This window comes from Mustela lutreola, chromosome 4, assembly GCF_030435805.1.
Source record: "Mustela lutreola isolate mMusLut2 chromosome 4, mMusLut2.pri, whole genome shotgun sequence".
NCBI lineage: Eukaryota > Metazoa > Chordata > Mammalia > Carnivora > Mustelidae > Mustela > Mustela lutreola.
Window position 1 is genome coordinate 55,427,617 of NC_081293.1, and position 21,538 is coordinate 55,449,154.

Consider the following 21,538-nt stretch of genomic DNA (forward strand, 5'->3'; position numbering starts at 1 on the left):
AGATACATGTTTCTTCCACTTCTTCAGATGAGGCCAAACTGTTTCGGGCTTGCTTAACTGATGGTCTCCTCAGAGTTCAGAGAGTCGATGGCACAGGAGAAGGCCTACCTGCTGGGAGTATACTGGATGGGTCGAAGAGGGAGGGGGAGAAATAAAGGAGCAGACACAGCAGATGTGCAAAATATTTACAGTAATGGAATCCACAGTGCTGTCTTTCTAGTAACTTCAGGTTTAAAATTTTTCAAAATATAAAACTGAAGGGGAAAAAAAAATCTTAAAAAATATACAATAAAATGCTGATGCTCTAAAAATTCCAAAAGTTAGCATTTTTACATTGTTGTTAATCTGATCTTCCTATCAATAATCACATTACTTGTGTAACAAAATGTTTCCAACAAACTCTTCTACTTTAGGATAAAAACATAAGGTTATTGGAGGCCACCTGCATATACTCACACATCCACAGGAATCCGGCCCCCCATTGAACAGGGAACAAGCTATCCTCACAATCTCGGCCTCGATCTTGCGCAGTCCCGGGAAGATGTCTGGATGCAGTGGATTACTCCATGCAAAATCTCCGTAAGCCTGCAAACCGATGCACGCAGATATGAAGCAGGAGGGATAAATACACGGTATGGGACAGGAAATCATGCACTAGACAAAGGTTTCTAGATGCCAGGCACAACCCTAGAAACTGGAAAAACGGGAAGATATGTGCTGCCCTCCAAAGAAGCTCAAAATACAGTGGAGGAGACAGACTTGCAAATAAGTTATTTTACAATGTTGTTAGAGAGGAGATGTGAAAGTGGCTCAAAGCACACACTAAAACACCAAACAGACCCAGTTTGCAATCTTAGCTTTGCCTATTATTTCTTGCTGTGTCATGTGAGGTCAAAACACCTCTCTGAGGTTCAGTGCCCTCATGTGCTCAAGGAGACAATCATGGTCCCTACTCGATAGGGTTCTAGCTAAGTAAATAACATTAGGTATGCAAAGCCCTTAGGAGAGCATCTGGGAAAAAGCAGCCAGGTGTGTGACAGCAGAAGTATGCAAGTGATGAAAGGAGCCCTAAGGAGGGAATAACAAACAGCCTGAGGGGTCTGAGGTGTCTGTACAGGCAGAACCTTGACAGATCAATAGGAATTCGTCATTTTGAACAGGTGGAATGAAGGAGGGGAGGAAAACATGGTAAGAGCAAGGTACACTCAGTGAAGAGGAAAGGCGGAAGGAAGTTCATATTTACATGGGAAAGTAACAGAGGTAGTTGAAAAACACAGGTGGGAGCCGGCTGAGGCTAGGCTTGCATTTTCTGCTATGTAAGCAGCTTGGGTTTTATCCCATAGATAGCGGGAAGCTATCTTTCAGTGGACATCTTTCAGTGGAAAGATTTTTAAGCTAAGAAGTAAACTCAGAGCATTATGTCAAGGTATAGCCGAGCCAAACTTACAGTATTTAGTAAGGTAGGAGCGGTTTCATAGTTACCATAATTAAACAAAGACCTTAAACACTGTTGAGTCCAATGCCAATGCCAAAGTGGGGTTTAGGAAATAAACTGGATTAGGAGAGGAAGAAGCTACAGGCAACCCTAAAGTCAACCAAAAACATGAGAATTATTTCAATTATGAGTGAACCTATTGCTTATTCTCAAAATCAATTGATCTGAGACTCAGGTGGTACAGGGAATGAGGGACAAGTGTCTGTTCCTCCTCTCTTCTCATCAAAGTATGTCTTGTCATTAATAACCTCAAGTGATGGGGAAACAAGACACCCTTCCCCAGTAATCTGCCTTCTACATGGGGCACTGATAAAGCATGGAAACGTAAGTAACATTGTCCTTTTTTATGGACTGAAGATGTCTCTGACAATATTACCCATATTCACCTATGTATGGGTAAAGAGAAACTTTTCAACTATCCTTAAGTATTTTTTTTTTTTCTTATTACAAAAGGAAGGAGAAAAACTGAGGTAGTATGAAGGCCACAGACCACACACGCTCCCTTGGGGTGCCAGCATTCACCTTCACCAGGAGTTCGGTGAGCTCCTCAGCCCCACTGTACACCGCTCCAGAGGCTTTCCCTTCCTGCCAGAAGATGTCTGTAGAGAAAGGTAAGACCACTGGGTCAATAAGCAGGAACCTCCCCAAAATACAAAGAAACACCTCTGGGTACAAAAGAAGAAAAAAAAAACTTTTGAGTAGAAACCCAAAGGTGTTCTTATGTTAAATCAAGAAAAAGAATTCCAATAAAGACTTATTATCATAGCAAAATAAAGATGAAAGTGTGAAACTACCAATAATAGTGTGAAAAAGACAGTAGGAGCATCCAGGTATAATACAGTCCAATAACGATGCTGTCATCACCCCAGCGGCCTTCTACCAGTACCAAATTGTTCCTTTATCTAAACCCATTTTCTGGTCTCTGTATGGCTAACTTGACTTTTTTCTCCCCTTCCTATCTAGTCAAAGGAAGTGTGAGAACTACGATGAGCAGAGTTGGCAGGAAAATGCAGGGCGAAGTGCAAGATTTCAGTACACTATCATCAAAGGTGGAACCAGAGAACTGAATCCCTGACCAGACAAACCATGATGATGAACACACCATCAGCACCCTGGTCTCAGTGGCCCTGGCCTCGCACAAGCCCCAAACCCACCCACAATTCCACCTCCGGTCTAAGGTGCTTCTCCAAAGTCAGTCTATGTTCTATCAGTGATTCTGCTGATGTGGGTAGCAGGTACCTCTGATCCAATACAGTTGTGCCCTACTGAGAGTGGGCAGTGACAAAGCTACCAGAGACACACTAACTGAAAACTGTTGCCACGGGCCCCACAAAGCCACACTCTTCAGCTCCAGCAAGAGAGCAAAAGAATGAGTAGCGAACATCCAGACAGACCCCTCATTTTCAGCCAGCTATGGCTTGATTCCATAGGACTTTCCCTCTTTCCTTAGAGGACACTGGACTGTCCCATGCATGTCTTCAGACCAGAGGCCACCAGCCCTTCAAAAATAGAATATGTGGTTTTGTTTCCTGTTATTTTACCGGTGCTACTGTCAATGACTCAGAAAAGGGAAGGCAAGGCAATATGGTGACAGGAATGTGCCCTGAAGATCAATGAAATCTTTAATATCCAGGTCTCATCTGGCTGATCCCCGCTTTATATCACCTATAAATTCTGGACTGCAGCTAATCTTATACTATCCAATGTCAAAATCTCAACACATGGCAATTAGAAATTTTTCAGTGTATTTGCTGTGGTATCCTAGATTGGAACCTAGAACATTAAAAAGGACATTGGTGGAAAAACTGGCAAAATAGGAACAGAATTTGCAGTTTAGTCAACTATTATTTTGACAAATGAATCACGGTCACTTTAGATGTTAACTTCAGGAGAAGCCAGGTGTATGGGAAACCTCTGTTCGTATGAATTTGCAAATTCTCTGCAAATCTAAAATTATGACAAACTAAAAAGCCTGTTTTCTAAAAGTACTTACAATACGATCTTACTCTGTAACAAACCTGCATTTGTGTTAATAGTCAACATTTTGGGGCACGTGGGTGGCTCAGCCAGTTAAGAATCTGTCTTTGGCTCAGATCATGATCTCAGGGTCCTGGGATTATGCTCTGCATCTGGCTCCCTGCTCAGTGGGGAGTCTGCTTCTTCCTCTCCCAGCTGCTAGTGCTTTATCTCTCTCTCTCTCTCAAATAAAATTTTTTTTTAAAAAAGAGTCAACATTTATTGAGCACTTACTACATGGCAGGTATTATACATTTATATGTATGACTTTATTTAATCTTTGTAATCATCTTTTCAAGTAATCCCCATCGTAGAAAGACAGAGACCATGACATAGGTTAAGTAATTCACCCAAAGTCACAGCTTAAATGGCCCAACCATGATGTGAATCCAGGCTGATTCCATGGGCGACACTCTGTTTTAAAAGACCTTTGCATTTTTTTAAAGTAATCTCCATATCTAAGGTGGGGTTTGAATTCACAACCCTGAGATCAAGAGTCACATGCCCCCCCAACTCAGCCAGCCAGGGCTACACTCTTAAACATTAAGAACATTAAGCTTACTTGGTATATTTATCCTTCCCTTACATGCATGCGTATATATGTATCTATCTGTGTGTGTATGTTTGTTACACAAAAACACTATTAAAATTCATATATATATACACATACATACATATATATATATATATATATATACACACACACACACGTGTGTAGGGGTGTGTGTGTGTATTTCATCTGTGTTTATCTTGTGATGATGGAATTTTCTTTTGTGCCTTTGTGCAGATTTCACAATTTCTGTAATGAATCTGCATTTTATTTTTATTACGTATATATTCTCTCTTTCTTTTTTTTTTTTTTTTTTTTTTTAAGATTTTATTTATTTATTTGTCAGAGAGAGAGAGAGAGCAAGAGCAAGCACAGACAGAGTGGCAGCAGAGTCAGAGGGAGAAGCAGGCTCCCTGCGGAGCAAGGAGCCCGATGTGGGACTCGATCCCAGGACGCTGGGATCATGACCTGAGCCGAAGGCAGCTGCTTAACCAACTGAGCCACCCAGGCGTCCCTCTCTCTTTCGAAACAAACTATGTTTTATTCAGGCTCACAAAAGGAAATGGGACCAAGTTCCAGTTCCACTGTCTCTAAGATTTGTTTGCTTTATGGATGAAGGATGAATTTAAGCATAATTTTTATAATAAGAAATTCAGCCTCTGAGACACAATGAACATGTTAAGTTCCAGGGATGAAGCATTCTTCACCTACGACATTAAACAAGGACCAAACCGGCCACACTGGGAAAGCAAGCAGCGTGCGTTTGACCAGAATCATACCCATAGAGCTGTACTCCTTGAGCTTCTCCAGGACTGCAGCCGCACTCAGACCTTGCGAGGGCAGAGCTCTTACATACTCTTTGTCCACTTTCAGGAATGACATGTTCTTGCTTATATCATCCTTGGTCTTGTTCACCTTCTCTTGGATCTCCAAAGGGAAGAAAGGCAAAGTTAAAAAGGATATAGAAAAATACAGGCCAGGGAGCAGAAGAACCAGTTATGACTCCGAGTCAACCACTCTGGGCTGGGCGCCACACGGGTGCGACAGAACAGGGATGGTATTTTTTTTCAATAGATACGAGGAGGTGCTGGCTGCTCAGCTCTTTGCTGGCATGTGAGACAGGCTCTTAGGAGTCTGAAAAGTCAACTTTCTTTCTGAAAGTCAAAAATGCATTCAGTTTCCCTCCCCCACCCCCTTCCTCTGGGATGCCCGACATCAGCCCTGCTTTACTGGGTTTGCTCGAGCCAGTGCCGGCACCTGTGAGCATGGTATCTGGACCATATCCGGGCCTGGCAGCAGCCAGTGTGTGAAGAAACAAAGGTGGAGCCACGAACGGCAGCCAGAAAATAGGCCACGTGCAGAAGGGATGCTGGTGCCTGTGCCAGTGATGGGCTCCGTCACCAGACACACACGGAGCACACCCAGAACGCGGAGGCCCTGTGCAACTCCCCACACGTGTGCACAAGACCGCTGGGGGCAAGGGGAGAGCACACTCCCATCTCCTCGGTCTGTCTGCTGCCTGTACTCCCTGAGGCTTCAGTGCTAGGGGAGTGGCAGTCCTTTCCGTGTGGTTCATCAGCTACAGCTGTTTCTCCTTGGCCCTCATCCTCACCGCAAAAGCCCGTGCTTTCCCTTCCCCGTTGCCCAACAACCCCTGTGGGCCCAGGAGACACAGCGACCAAAACACACTAACTAGGCAGTACAAGTGAGAACAACTTCTGTTCTCACGGCGCTTCCCTGTAGCAGCAGACACAGAGAGTGAAAGTCAGGTGGTGGAAAGTGCTGGGGGAGGACAGAGCAGAGTTTTAAAAACACACCAAGCCAGCAGGGGCTGCTATCTGCACTAAGGGACCACTGAGGGTCAGGCCTGAAAGAGCGGCTGCAGGCCACGATCTATAAGCATTACAGCAAGACCATTTCAGCGACCTGTTTGTGAATGTCCGAGGCCCAAGATCTGACCCCAAATGTTGCAACTTTCCCATCTCTAGCTGTAGAGGATTAGAATAGGAGAGGTGCCTCCTAGATGCAGCCCCCAATGAAACCACAGGGAAAGCCGAGCCTGGGAACCAAGCCCACCAGGCTAGCAGGCAGGCAGCAGCAGACAGTGGAGGCCACGCCCAGGGTAGCGGGGAGACATGTGATTGCCATGAAAGCATTTTTAAAGTTGTACATAGACTGTACTGCCAAATGGAAAGCGCACAGCAGGACCAAGCCATGGGACTAGGTAGACTAGTCTGCTGCTGTAATAAAACAGGCCTAGACTGCTGCTGTAATAGAAGAGACACGAAACGATGATGATCATATTAGAAAGCACAGCATATACCTTTCCCCCAGTGCCTGCCTCAGAGCCTCAATCATATTCTAATTTCCTCACTGCATTTATTTCAAAATGAAATTCTTGTGTATTTGTTCATGTAGCTATTTTCTGCTTTTCCCAGGAAAATTGCACAGATTGGGGACTTAGTCCCCAGCACCCAGAGCAGTACCTGATGCTGAGCACGGGCCTGCAAACCATCAGCTGAGTTAAGTGAATGTAGCGAAATGAACAAGACAGGGACACATCATGCACACTCACTCAAAACAAAGAACTATCTCTGAGCCTCAAAATCTGCTTCTAAAAAATGAAAGGTGTCTGCTTAGTTTCTAAGTGTCTTCCAATTCTGTTATTTTATAAATTTAAGAACGGGTTTTGGAACCCTAGCATTTATTTGTCCCCAAATCTGAAACTAAAGGAGAAATGTGTGAAGAAAAAGCAAAAAAATACGGGGAATGGAAAGGGGAAATGCTAGTATCCTTTGAAATCCAGTCCACTCTCTACGGTCGCCCTCTCTCTATCCTTTAAGTCTAGAACGACTCAAGGAAATTTCATTTTAGGGCTTAAGATGATTTAGGGTCAAATAAAAGCCCATCTATTCCCATTCCCCTTTTCTACCCCAATGACTATTTCTGCTTCCCTATCAGGAAGTGAACCTGAAAATAAATACACAGTTACTGGAGAGTTAGTTAGCGCAGGGGTCTGAATGGATTTTGGTAGAAAGGCTAAAGGTGACTGACATCTCTTCTGATTTGGCCAGGAAAGGGGAAAAGGAAAAGGGAACTGAAAGCCAAAAGTGAAAGAGGGACAGGCAGGGCACGTAGGGAGACGAAGACATCAGAGGCTATGTGCCTTCCTTAGGGCTCACATGGGGCCTGCCCTATTTATCTTCTGCGATAAAGAGCCGGTGGAAAGGGTACAGAGGTAACGGTCTCATCCTCAGCATGGGTGAGGGGACAGAGGACACAGAGAAGAGAACATACTGTGCTACAGACAGGTACAAAGAGCAAGAGAACAGAGCTCTCTAAGTTCAAGACCTGGGACCCACAGACCACAGCTGGGATCTAGCCCCTGGCTATTCAGGGGCTCATCCCTTTACCTACCCATGGCCCTGTGCTGCTTTCCTGCTCCAGGGGCAGACGTGAACAGTTCTGACAGATATGGTATGGCCTGCAAAGCCTAGAATGTTTCCTATCTGGTCCTTCATGGAGAAAGTCTGTCAAACCTGCCCTAACCATGGAAGTACCTGACCCAGACACACATCTCAAGTTAGCACAGCCAAACACTGCTCAAAAGCATCATGCCACTTTGGTCAGCTTTCCTAATTGTAAATTCTGTCTCAACAGGTGTCACCTGTCTCCTTTGGTCAAACAGGTTGGAGAGAGGGTTCAGGTGGGTTTCTTAATCTTGGCACTTCAGACATTCTGAGCCAGGTAATTGTCTGCTGGGCCCCACAGGATTTTAGCAGCACCTCTGGCTGTGTTCCACTGAGAGCCAACAGCATCCCACTCCAGTTGTGACAACCAAAGGCATCCTCAAACATTGTCAGATGTTCCCCGGTGGGTAGGGGGATAAAAATCACCTCTCGCCCTGGGGAATTCACACTAGGTTCAGTAAACAGAAAGAAGACGTCATGCTCATGGGGGTGGTGGGAGGGCAGAGAGATCTACACAGATTCCACTTACCTTGCGACCGATAATAGGCATCTTCCTGACAAGCTTAAAACATCTTTTTTTGAACCTTGACCACAAACCTAAAAGAAACAGAGGGTTCCGTTACCCGAATAAATTCCCACGGATAAGGTATGAACTCCTCAATGGGCCTCCTGCAACCTCACCCACCTACTGATCATAAAGGTATTCTCTCTGTTTTAAAAAACCGTTAAATTTAAACTGCCAAAAGTAATGTATTTACACGATTCAAATTTTTTAAAAATTGGGGTACCTAGGTGGCCCAGTCAAATTAAGCATCTGGCACCTGGTTTCGGCTCCAGTCACCATCTTAAGCTCCTGGGATCAAGTCCGGAGTTGGACTCCACACTGAGCACAGCGTCTGCTTCAGATTCTCTCCCCCTCCTCCTCTGCTTCGCCCCCTGCTCATGTGTACATGTGCAGTCTCCTTCTCTTTTTTTCTCTCTCAAATATGTAATAAATAAAGTCTTTAAAAAAATTTTTTTTAATAAATACACACAGTTAAAAGTTTCTCTCTTGGGCGCTTGGCTGGCTCAATCATTTAGCAGCTGCCTTAGGCTCAGGTCATGATCCCAGGGTCCTGGGATTGAGCCCCGCATCGGGCTCCCTGCTCCACAGAAAGCCTGTGTCTCTCCCACTCCCCCTGTTGTGTTCCCTCTCTTGCTGTGTCTCTATCAAATAAATAAATACAATCTTTAAAAAAAAAAAAGTTTTTCTCTCAAGGATTCCCCAGATTTTCATCCTACCCTCAGGTAAACACTACTACTCTTCACTTCTAGAATAGCCATCTAGAATTTCTTTATGCTTATACAAGCAATAATAAAGATAAAATCTTATTTGCCCCACCTTTTAAACAAAAGGTAGCATACAATAGCACTATACTAGACCTTGATACTCTATTTAGGCATATTCTCTTAAAGCTCAGTGCTTCCTCATTCATCTGTATTTTTTTTTTTTTTTTTAAGATTTTATGTATTTGAGGGGCGCCTGGGTGGCTCAGTGGGTTAAAGCCTCTGCCTTTGGCTCAGGTCATGATCCCAGGGTCCTGGGATCGAGCCCTGCATCAGGCTCTCTGCTCAGGAGGGAGCCTGCTTCCTCCTCTCTCTCTCTCTCTCTGCCTGCCTTTCCACCTACTTGTGATCTCTGTCAAAAAAATAAAATCTTAAAAAAAAAAAAGATTTTATTTATTTGAGAGACAGAGAGAGCACAAGAGGGGGAAGGACAGAGGGGAAGAGAGAGAAACAGACTTGCCGTTGAGCAGGAAGCCGGACATGGGACTCGATTCCAGGACCCTGTGGTCATGACCTGACCAGAAGGCAGACATTTAACCGACTGAGCCACCCAGGCACCCTAGCATTCACCTTTTTAGCTCTAAAGTAATCCATGATATGGATGTATCATAACTAATTTAACCAGCCCCTTCCTGATGGACACTTAGGTTATTTCTAGTACTTCCTATTATCAACAACAGTGGAACAATAACCCTGCAGCAGGTACCACACACCTGACAGCGTGTCTACAGCATGAATTCCCAGTTCTGTTCCTAACAGAACACTAGGTCAAATGACATATGTATTGCAGAGCTGCTGACCTTCCCGAAGTTCTAGATGCCCAACACAATATGTATGTATCATAACTAATTTAACCAGCCCCTTCCTGAGGACACTTAGGTTATTTCTAGTACTTCCTATTATCAACAACAGTGAAATAATAACCTTGCAGCAGGTACCGCACACCTGACAGCATGCCTACAGCATGAATTCCCAGGAACAGAACACTAGGTCAAATGACATATGTATTACAGAGCTGCTGACCTTCCCAAAGTTCCAGATGCCCAACACCTCTCTTTCCTCCATGAACACAAATGACCAAGCCATGCTTTTCTTCAGGATCTATGCTCTAGCCTCTCTTCAACATACCCCCTGACAACTTTTCAACACTTACAGACTTAAACAGGCCTTCAGTATCACGGACACCAATCAGACTCCCTTCTGTCAGGCAGTACACAGGACAAATACGGAATTCTGATTCTATCCACTGCAAGAATTATAAATACATGGCATCCAAAGAGGCCATCATAACTTTTAATAAATTCACACTCAATATAGGAGGCACCTAAGGATCAAGCATTAATAATTTGCTGAAGGCCACAGGTCACAACAGTGACACAGCAGGCATTTAACTGAAGTATTAATTTTCCTAGCCCTAGAACCCCAGGACTCTATGCTGCTTCAAACACAGAACAGAAATTCTCAGTTATCCCGAATGAGTCCATGAGGAATCTAGACCTAGCTTCTGTGCAGGCAGGAAATGAATGTGACCTTTTACTACATTTCTAGGAGATGGAGACGCTCCAGCTTCCCTAGCCAGTGGAGCACTCTCCAACAAGCATGGACTGTCTGTGCCTCCTTGGTACTGATTACACGACGCCCTGCATCTTTACTGCTTGTTTTTATGTGCGCTATAACCCTGCCTTTCCTCCTTGCCCACAGTGCCTACCACCAGTGTCAACACTCCATAACATCTGGGACAAAATCAGGGAACTGAGACCGAGAATGAATAAAAAGACAAAGGGACTGAAATCACTTGTTTGTAGGTTACTTTTTTGTTTAAATTTTGGAGTATTTCCTCTCGGGCCTATGTTCTACATACAGCTGCGATTTTACGGTATGTACAACCTCGTGTCCTCTTGTCACAGCCTTTTCTACATTAAAGATTCTTCCTAAACAGAGTTTTTAAAATATTATCATAATAGGCCATCAAATGAGTATAACTTAGCATTGGATATCTAAGATGCTTATTATCTGACCATTTCTAACAATGTTGAAGTTGTAAAGATTCATAACACCTTCCTTATTTAGTAGATGAGGTAATTAACTAATGAGGAAGAAAGAGGTCAAAAACTCAGTAAATGGGAGTCACTTGTCCAGTAGTAGTCATGTGGCTAGGTGAAGGAGGCGAGAATAGACGGAGTGTGTGCCAGCTGTGAGATTAAACAGGACAGGTAAAAAGAAGAGAATACAAGATCAGAGACAGAGAAATTAGAAATGAAGAGATCATGTGATCATAACATAAAAAGATGATCTCAGAAGTCCCCAGAAGTACAGAAAGAAAAGTAATTATAGTGTTTATTATAGTGTTTTAAGGTAATAAAATAGGAAATGCAGTGTAAGGACACCAAAGCATGGCTCTTTACAGGTGACAAATTCCTTTCACACAAACAAGGCCTCCTCAATACTGACATTACCCTATGAGTAAGTAAGGCGGGTGACACTTGGGCCCATTTTACTATGAGGAAACAGGCTAAGAGAGCTTAAGGGCGTTGTTCAAGGCGCCACAGTCAGAAACGGGCAGAGTGTATCACCTCCTCCTGCCACATAACTCTGATTTCTGTTCATGAACTATGGACAATCCCACAGTTAAATCAATGTCAAAGAATAATGATATGCGCTGATATCGCAGAGCAGAATTAGGGACGAGATAACACGCCTGAGAGCAGCTGACCCCTGCCAAAGCTCTCACTCCCATCCTCTTGACACTTCTAGTTCTTATCTACCCCAGTGTCCATCCTATGTTCCAGAATTATCCTCTCCTCTTAGACGTGTATTCAGAGTTTGAAAATCAGCAAAATTTATCACTAGTCTAGACTTTAAGACTCTTCTGGGGCAATGGGCTGAAAATAACTCAATTGTGATAAGGACAATGCCTCTCCACGAGCAAGGTACTGAAAAAATGGCAATGCTGCCAAGGTTATCCCCAATCTCTAGAGGGAAGGCATTTTGATCAGTGTCTAAAATTCAAGTTAGAAGTTACAAAATAAAAAGTGTAGGGTGTGTATATGTGTTAAACTATAGGAAATTGCTAATATTAAAAAATGCTGACCTGGGGTGCCTGGGTAGCTCAGTGGGTTAAGCCTCTGCCTTTGGCTCGGGTCATGATCCCAGGGTCCTGGGATCGAGCCCCGCATCGGACTCTCTGCTCGGCAGGGAGCCTGCTTCCCTTCCTCTCTCTCTCTCTGCCTGCCTCTCTGTCTGCTTGTGGCTCTCTCTGTCAAATAAATAAATAACATAAAAAAAAATGCTGACCTATTGAAACAACATTTTTTATGTCTGGTTCAACTGGATTCAGATACAGAAAAAAGATACCTGTGTGTACACAGTGGTTGGCTCTAGGTAGCAAGATTTTCATTTAGTTCTTATGGATTATTGGCATTGCCTAATTTTCCGCGATGAACCTGTACTACTTTTATAATAAGAAAAAAATGTATTTAAAAGGACTTAAATAGCTCGGAGTTGGGCTTACGAAGATTTCCATGGCACATACCATCACACTGCTATGGGTAATTTTCTCACGGAATGTATGGAGGCCAGTATATTCTGTTTGGAACAAGGCAGGTATGTAAGTACCAGGGTCTAAGGTGGCTGTGGGCAAAATGCACACAGGCACCGTGGCCTGCAGAACTAAAAACAGAAGTCAATATCTAAAGCAAACACTAATCATAGTGAAGAAATAAAAACTCAAGATCTGTAACCTTACGTTGGTTTTAATAAATGCACTACCTTAAAAGGAAAGGTACACAGACTGATGGCCAGCAGGAGCTGGGGGGAGAGAGTGACAGGGAGTTATATAGTGGGTACAGGGTGTCAGTGTGGGATGCTGAGAAAGTTCTAGAGATGGACAGTAGGGATGGCTGTGCAAAAATGAGAATGTACTTAAAAATGGATAAAAGAATAAATGTTATGTACAAATATTTTATCACAATGAAAAAGAAAGGAAGAAGTCTATTTATTGCTACTCCTTAGAGTCCTCTGGAATAAGTTACTTCACCTGGAAGGACAAGATGGAGCAGAAACTGAGGACAGAGTTTTTACAGCCGGAATGGACTAAAATGTAGACAGGGCAAGCAGGTCTCATTTCCACCTTCATTAAGCGCAATGTTTACTGCACCTTAACAGCAATGGTTACTAGAATGGCTCAGTGGCTATCTGCAGGGTAAACAGGTAAAAAAGAAACTGGCTTCTAAGTTAACCTTCCTGGGGGAGAGAAGAAAAGCAGGAAAAGTATAGTTTAAGAGCCCCTTCAAACAGATGTTATTAGGGAAGCAAACAGTCATGGACATTTTAAACAAATGAGATATGACACGCAATTCTCTTCAGTGGTGTTGGTTTTTCATCCCAAGGAAATTAACTCAGGCACTCTACTAAGGATTGGGAAGGGGTGCAGAGGAGAGGTCTAAAACACCCAGCGCCACTCCTATTTTACTTGTTAAGCACAACCTGCAAGAGGAAACGATTCACAAGGAGGGAACAGGCAATCAGGCTGGGAAGGATGGAGGACTTACAATCCCATAACTAATAGACTTCTCATCTTCCTCTGCACTCCCTGAGAAGTGGCCTCCTCTTCCCCATGTCAGTTTGGCTCCCTGAGTAGTAGTGCACTACCCTGCTGCCTGGAAGTTCGAAGTACACTGTCCCCTGACATCCGTGTTTAACTCCAAGAGGACAGGGACCCTGTACGACTTGTGCAGACAACCCCAGAGCCCAGTACAGTGCCTGGCACACAGCGCATACTCGTAGGGTCACTGCAGGAGTGCTGTTTCAATTTCCCATAATCTATACTAAAAAGATGGCCTAAAATGAACGCAATAAATTCCTGCTTGGGGAACTCCAGGGTATGCAATTATGTTCTAGGCAAGAAACTAAAAATGAGAAAGTTCATTTAAGCCATGCTCTGAGATACCTGCGGATCCTTACAGTAACTACTTTCTTGGGAGTTTTTGTGCAAGCTGCAAATCCAGAAGGATCAACAAGAGCAGTAACAGACACATGAGAGTAGCTATTATAACTTTATGTATGGAGTCCTACTATAGCTTCATGGTCAGAAGATAATGTCCCACTCCCGTTTAAATAGGTTTAAAAAATCAGAACCAAATCAGAAGGCAAAAAATTCATCCAATCCATCAGCCATGGGTTCTAAGGCTGGTGAGACTCCACTGTACCTTTCCAGGAGAGGGGGAGGTGTACTTACTCTCTGGCTGGAAGACAAAATCGTAGGCCCAGACTGCGAGCAGGGTGCACAGGACACTCCAGGCAATGAGCTGCCAGGGCTCATACTTGGTGCAATGTCCGTTTACATAATTCTTGGCCTTTGTGCAATACACTTCCAAAATCTCAAAGTAGGGCTCAAAAGCCTTCTAGAAATACAAGAAGAAGAAAAAAAAAGAAACATGACATTCAAAAAGAGAAAGTCTGTTCTTCATCTGTTCCTCAGCTCTCATTTTTCAAGGGCAAGGCCATTCAGGATCTGGCCCTACCCCAGTAATAATCTTATCTTCCTCCACCATCCTCCAGGCTTCTGCTCCAGGCGCTCCAGGGTACACTGCCCCTCACGAGTCAGGTGGACTTTGACAAGGTATTTGATCCTCTGCCTGGTCTATAAAACAGAAGGTTCTGCGGGATCATCATCTCCATCTTGAAGCTTCACTGTGACTACAGTATCCATCGTCCCACTCTCCTAGCTCCCCCGAGCCCGTCTTCCCCTCCTGCTCTGCTTTATTTGGATCTTTCCCATCCTCTAACCCAGGGGTCAGCAGATTGTTTCTGAAAAGGCCAGAGAGGAAAGGTCTCAGGCATCCCAGGCTGGCTGGTCTCTGTCACAAGGACTCGGCTCTGCTGCTATGGCAGCAGCCCCTGATAGCATCCCAGACAACGGGAAGCCAACGACCATGGCCGTGTTCCAATAAGTTCATTACAGATGCTCAAATCTGCATTCCACAGAATTGCCCATATCACCAAATACTCTTTTTATAAAAACCATTTTCACAATGTAAAATATCATGCTTAGCTCTTGGGCTGTACAGAAAGAGGCAGCAGATGCTTCCAATCTCCATTCTCACATCCAGCTTGGCTAACACACTCTTAGAGCAGAGACAGAAGCTTACTGCTACGTGTGTCCCTCGCAACAGCCAGCATGAGCAGGAATAAAGTCCTCTGCCCTGATCAGCTACCAGACCCTCACAAGAATGAATCTCTCCCGCTCAAATCTCAAGTCTCCCCTTGTGCCGCCCCACAGAGCCTAGCTCCAGGTGGCCTGCACTTGGCCTACTCCTCTGTTTTTATCTTCTTCACTGTGCCTGAAGCCTGAGTCCTTCAATGCCCATCAGATATATGTGTCATCTCCCCAAGCCCCAAAACTGGTTCATCTGACAGTTTGTTCCTCACTGGCTTATTCCATGTTTACTAAGCATCCCCAGTGCTGGAGCCTTAAGATAAACACCACAAGTTTTTGCCCTCACTGAGCTTACAGTCTAATGGGAAGCGGGGGTGTGTGTGTACGCATGTATGTGCGTGTGTGTGCCCACACAGGCATACACATGAAAACATACACTGGCAGACATATACATGTAAACTCTTCAGGATAAAAAGTATTTAAGGGGGCGCCTGGGTGGCTTAGTCAGTTAAGCATCTGCCTTCAGCTCAGGTCATGATCCCAGGGTCCTGGGATCAAGCTCCACATCCAGGTCCCTTGCTCAGGGGAGACCATGTTTCTCCCTCTCCCTCTGCCTGCCCCTCCCCCCCATGCTCGCTGGCGCTCTCTCTCTCTCTCTCTCTCTCTCTCCCCTAAAAAAAAGAAATATTTTTTTTAAAGTATTGAAGTAAAGTGCTAAAAGAGACCACTAAGAAAAAAGGCCTGTCCAACTCTACCTAACAGGAGACAGGGAAGATATTATTAGAAGGGTAAAAGAACTACCAAGGAAAATTCTCTTGGCAGAAAAGATAAAAGAAAAAAAAAGTCATAACCAGGAAGAGAAGAGGAACTGCAAATGCATAAAGAAAGTCTAGGAACAGCAAAAAAGTTCTGCATAGTGCGAGCAGCGTTGAGGACAGGGAGCTACGTGTGTCATCAGTACTAGGCCCCCAGCACACAGCAAGTGCTCCACAAACACTTGGAGGGTAGCCGGCGGCGACCCAGCATGCGTGTCAACACGTCAGTCGGAGAAGAGAGGCTGGCAGAAGTAAACTAGGTCCAGATTAAAAATGGTCTTAAAAAAAAATATGGAGAGTGGGAATATAATTTGATAGGTACTTTTTATAAAGCAATTTGTTAGTATCTATTGATGTTTTCAATGTACATTCATTTTGACCCAGATATTCCACTTTTTGGTATCTACTTGCTTTTCATTGTGCACAGAGACAGGTTCAAGGATAGTCATTTCAGGCTTCTCTGTAACAGTGAAATATAAATACCACAAATGTCCATGCGAAACAAACTATAATACATACCCTAATGTATTCATACTATGCAGCATTTAAAAGAAAAATCTAAATGAACTACTTAGAAAAATTTCTAGAACATAATGTTGAGTGTAAGAAAAAAAAAATTGCAGAACCACAAGAGCAAACAAAAGGTTGTTAATCAGGAGAGTACTTTTTTTTTTTTTTTTTTTAAAGATAACTTGATGGGAGATGAAGGAGAGACAGAGGTCAGAAACACAAATCCCAGTTAAGAGGACTGCTGAAACAGTTCAGAGGAGAAACAAACTAGATTTGACCTTAAGCAGTAGGACACTGGGGCTGAAAAGCAGCACAGATTAAAAACCCCTTTTGGAGGTGGCACAAACAGGGTTTGCTAACTTCAGATACAGGAAGTATGGAGTGGGAAGAGTACATGTAATTCCAAATGTTCATGTTTAAGTCTGAGAGAGCAGGTGAGTGGTGTCAGCACTAAGCCCAGCAGACTAGAAGAGAAAGGGAAACTGAAGAAAGTAAAGGAGATTTTGCGATAAAGATAATGATACTGGTTTGAGTTATGTTCCTGTTGGATATCTACCTGCAGTGTTCTAGTAGGAGCATGAAAGCCGAGGAGGACAGGTACTCAACAAATGTTTATTGAAAACATTTCTATCCTTAGCAATTAGGCTGCAGTGTAAGGTCATTAACATCGGGCAAGTGCTAGGTTCCCTAGAGGGCCAGCCATGGAAACCCAGCTGATCTGCAACCCCCCTCATAGTTCTTGGCCACTCCCCAGAGTCCACTGTTGCTATCAACAGCCTCAATCCTGCCCAGCAGTGACAGTGTCGGTCAGGACCTGGGGAAGACCAGAAGAGCCTACCCATCAGCAGAGGTGTGTCCTTATTTCCATCATTATGAAGAAATCTTCTAGTGTTAAGGCTAGGACGAAACCAAATGGTTAAATAGTATATATGGGGTATCTGTTTGGCTCAGTCAGCAGAGCATGCGACTCTGATCTCAGGGTCATGAGTTCAAACCCGACACTGGGCATGGAGACTACTTTAAATAATAATAAATACATGAAATGAATAATGTATACAAATGGAATGACAGAAGAAATAATCATGCAGATCATCTTCTCCTCCTGTGATCCTAGTTCCTAATTTACCCAGAAAATAGAGCTTACCTAGGTCAAAAGGTGCCTGTAGATATCAATTTTTCACAGCACATAACAAAAAGTAATATAACTAGTATCAGGGAGAGAGCAAAGAATCAGCAAATGTAATCTGTGTTAAGTTTTACAAAGCCTATTAAGATATGAACGCATTCCTTTCTAACATTTATAAAATTACATTTCAGTGAGAACGTATTTTCTTGGTAATTGCTCTAAGAGGATAATGGGAGTCCTTAAATTCCAAGTCCTTAAATATATCTCCTTAGAAAGAGATCTGTTTCTATATTCTCCTTCTCCAAAGACAGAATGCTGCTGGCCTTGGAAAGGTCCTAGTAAGCTGTCTGGTAGACAACTAGATGGTCACAGAAATCAAGTCCTAGCCTCAGCCCAAGGTCCTGCTGGTTACCACAAACAACCTAGGTTCCATCCCCAGTGAATAAACACCTCCTGGCACTAAGAGCTCATGGCTTTATAGGGCTCTGGGGCTAATGCACACCATCTCCTTGGAAAAAAGGATGAGGCAGCTCCTTGGGGCCTTGCATGTGGCACAAGCCTCAGGCCGGGGCCTGATGCAACACGGCAGCCCTAGAGAAGCATACAATCCCAATGCTGAAGGGAACCCTAGAGATCAAGGCCACATTTGCAAGTGCACAAACAGAGGCCCCGTGGTGAGAAAGCCATGCTAAGCCTAGCCACAGAGGCTGTGTCCAAGCCCGGGCCGCCAGCTCAGGGATCAGGGTTCTTTCCTGTTCTTCATTTTAAGTGTCCATAAGCAGATGGTCACTTAATACGTTACCATCCAGTGCCATCCCACGAGCTTCCTTCTCACAAGTTGTGTTTTTGGCAGAACCTACCCTGGATATATGTACAGTTCAGAGCAAACTAAAATGGTAGAAGTAGGTCATGACTACAGATATAAACACACTTAGAAATAGCACAAGAACATAATATCATTACAATTACTACTTCCCACCATGTCTTCCTGTTTACAGAAATACATTTTTGGGGGTCAATATACACCTGCATATGTGTTAATAGTCAATATTTGGGCTTTTATTTCAACCTAATCCACACATTTGTCTCTGGAAACAAAAGAACCACAAGTGGACATCTGTGAAGGCCACTGGCTTGTCGTGCCCTCCAGGTAAGTATTTCACCAATATGTGCCTCTGCCCTTCACCTAGAGGAAGGGACATAGGATAACAGTCACACAAGAAAGAAATTGTGTCTGTGTAGATGTGCATCTGTGTGTGTGGGGGGGGGGGGTACATGTGGGCATGTATCTCCAACCCTGAACAGAGCAATTTTGGTAAAATTTCTACAAGGAAAGCATTCCTTCCTCCGCAGTTTGTTATCAGATTGGGAATGTATTCCCCTGGAGAAAACCAAAATAAAACACTTTGCTCACTAGCATATTTAAAATGATGACAAAGAATACCATAAATCTTATTAAAATAGAAAGATAAAATATAAAGATTCAAAAGGGTAACTACTTTAAGGAGCTACTGTCAAAGATGAATAAACTAACTGGCTCTTCTCTTCTTAATTCTTTCCAATTTCCCATCTAATGATTAAGTTTTAGCTGATGCCTACAAACCACCAAAATAGTACTCAATAATCCTAATCATTATCAGACAAAAGGCGGCAGCTAGGATTTATGGGAACTTAGTGGCCCTCTTAGTCCCAATCATACTGCACTCTTCCAAAGGAGCAAGACACTTTCATATAAAAGTAACACAATAGTGAAAGTCTACAAATTCTGTAAATTTGGGACATGTGCCTTTTTAATTTTTTTATTTTTATTTTTTTGAGAGAGAAAGGAGGAGATGAGAAGGGGCAGAGGGAGACAGAGAGAGAGAGACTCTCGAGCAGGCTCCATGCCAAGCTTGGAGCCCAACATGGGCCTCGATCCCATGATCCTGAGATCATGACTTGAGCCAAAATCAAGAGTCAAGATGCTTAATCGACTGAGCCACCCAGGTGCCCCTGCATGTTAATTTTTAGACCACAGGACTTCATACTTTTCCTTTTTTTTTTTTAAGATTTTATTTATTTATTTGGGGGGGGCACAAGCAGGGGGAAGGGCAGAGGGAGAGGGAGAGCAGACTCCCTGCTGAGCAGGGAACCTGATGCGGGGCTCCATCCTGAGCTAAAGGCAGAGGCTTAGCTGACTGAGCTGCCCAGGCACCACCAGATCCACACTTTTCCATTCCAGACCTGCAAAGTGTATTTTACAACCACCTAGCACACAGCAACAGAATGGTAGGAAACCAAAACAAAGGTTTCCAAAATAAAACCTAACATCTGTTACTTGTGCTGCAGGTACATTTTTTTCTCTTCTTTCTTCGTTCTCTTTTTAAATGTTCAAACCACTAACTTGATTCTGCATCCCTCTGAATGGATCACAGCCTTCAGGTTTAAAAGCAGGGCCTTACTGTGAGTCTACTCCTGGCTTCTCCGAATAGAGAATACACTTGTGTAACGCAGAAGTGGGAGTTAACTGGAGGTATGTTACACTCTCCACATTCTCAGTGGTTTTTGCTCTTAAGATTTATTCTCTTCACATTTGTGAGTCCGGCATTATGACGTCATGAGCTAACGGTCAGTTGAAGAGATGCTGAATCTTTCCATCACAGGTTCCTCCCCTACTGGTCCCAGCCCACAGCCACTCCCAGCGACCGCTAACTCTTTCAGTTCCCACATCCCTCCAGGAGAGAAGACTCCACAGGCAAACTTCCCTCAGTGGCACTACCCACACCCTTCCCCCAAAAAACCCTCTTTGAGAACTAGAACTGCACTTGGCCAACAGCCAATTAGGCAGTGATATTTCTTGCCCATTGATTTTGACCAATGCATACTAGAAGAAACACTCTAAGAATGGACAGGACTGAAAGAGAAAATCCATCCAGCAGACAGCGCTTCCTTCCTCGGAGCTACTACAAATAACAACAACCCTCTCTCCATCATCTTGCAGGGCGAACCATCTGTACTGGCTTTGTTCAAGAGCTTGGGCATCTCAGCTCAGGCGGCTCCCTGCGCTGCCTCCCACACTATACGAGAAGATCTCAGGGCTACGCTGCCTGCGCTACACACATGTCTACTGCTCTCCACTTTTTCCGCCACAGGACAATTAGTGTCTGAGCACCTACTATCCCCACAGCGTTATCTTATAGGGATCAGAGATCACCAGTTTGTTTTCACTTGTAACTTTCTCTTTCCTTCAAAACTCCAAGACTAGGTGACCCCCTGATCACAGAGGGACTAGAATGAAGATGGGGAAGGCCCCAGGGGCCATGATAAACACGCACAGGAAAAGGTGAAGCACTTAAAAGCATTAATTCATTTGTAAAGAATACCCAGTGATATTTATAGAACTTAAGTTTTTAACCAGGTTTCACATTACTTTATGTGTACTTTATAGCCTCATGAGGTTCTCAGATTAAGAATGAATATTTCAGGGCACCCGGGTGGCTCAGTTGGTTAAGCGACCGCCTTTGGCTCAGGTTGTGATCCTGGAGTCCCAGGATCAAGTCTGCTTTTCCCTCTGACCCTCTCCCTTCTCATACTCTCTCTCTCCCTCTCTCTCTCTCTCAAATAAAGAAATAAAGTCTTTTTAAAAAAAAAAGAATGAATGTTTCACAGGCGCCAGGGTGGCTCAGTCAGTCAGACATCTGCCTTCGGCATGGCTCATCATCCCGGGGTCCTGTGATCGAGCCCCCCATTAGGCTCCCTGCTCAGCTGGAAGTCTGCTTCTCCCTCAGCCCCCCCTCAACTTGTGCACTCTTGCACTCTCTCACTCTCTAATAAATAAATAAAAAAGAATAAATGATTTGAGGAAAAAAAGAATAAATGGTTTCACTTCATAGGTGGCAAAAAGTGAAATCAAGATAGGGTAAGTATGCTTTATAGCAAGTAATAAGGAGCAAAGTGAGAAACACGGAGTTGATTTTCAAGACGCCCTGGACCCTCTCCCAGGGCTCCATGATACCATATGTAACTAAACATTAACTGGAGGAATCGGACCTGAAAGAAGAGAACTCAAGGAAACCAAAACGCTGTGAGGCTAA

The 21,538-nt window shown here is 43.8% G+C and overlaps 1 protein-coding gene across 8 annotated transcripts in view; it reads right to left on the reverse strand.

The window, feature by feature from the left end:
* SGPL1 (sphingosine-1-phosphate lyase 1) overlaps positions 1-21,538 on the reverse strand; it is a 68,206-nt gene that overhangs the window by 17,532 nt on the left and 29,136 nt on the right. For 6 of the 8 annotated variants that reach the window (XM_059170012.1, XM_059170006.1, XM_059170009.1 and 3 more), the window contains 5 exons: positions 14,094-14,259; positions 8,061-8,128; positions 4,841-4,988; positions 2,018-2,094; positions 457-585 (listed from right to left, as the gene is read on the reverse strand). In XM_059170012.1, the coding sequence (XP_059025995.1) occupies positions 457-585; positions 2,018-2,094; positions 4,841-4,988; positions 8,061-8,128; positions 14,094-14,259 (588 nt within the window). The remainder of the gene's footprint in view (positions 1-456; positions 586-2,017; positions 2,095-4,840; positions 4,989-8,060; positions 8,129-14,093; positions 14,260-21,538) is intronic. The other 2 variants (XM_059170005.1, XM_059170011.1) reach the window with 1 other exon arrangement.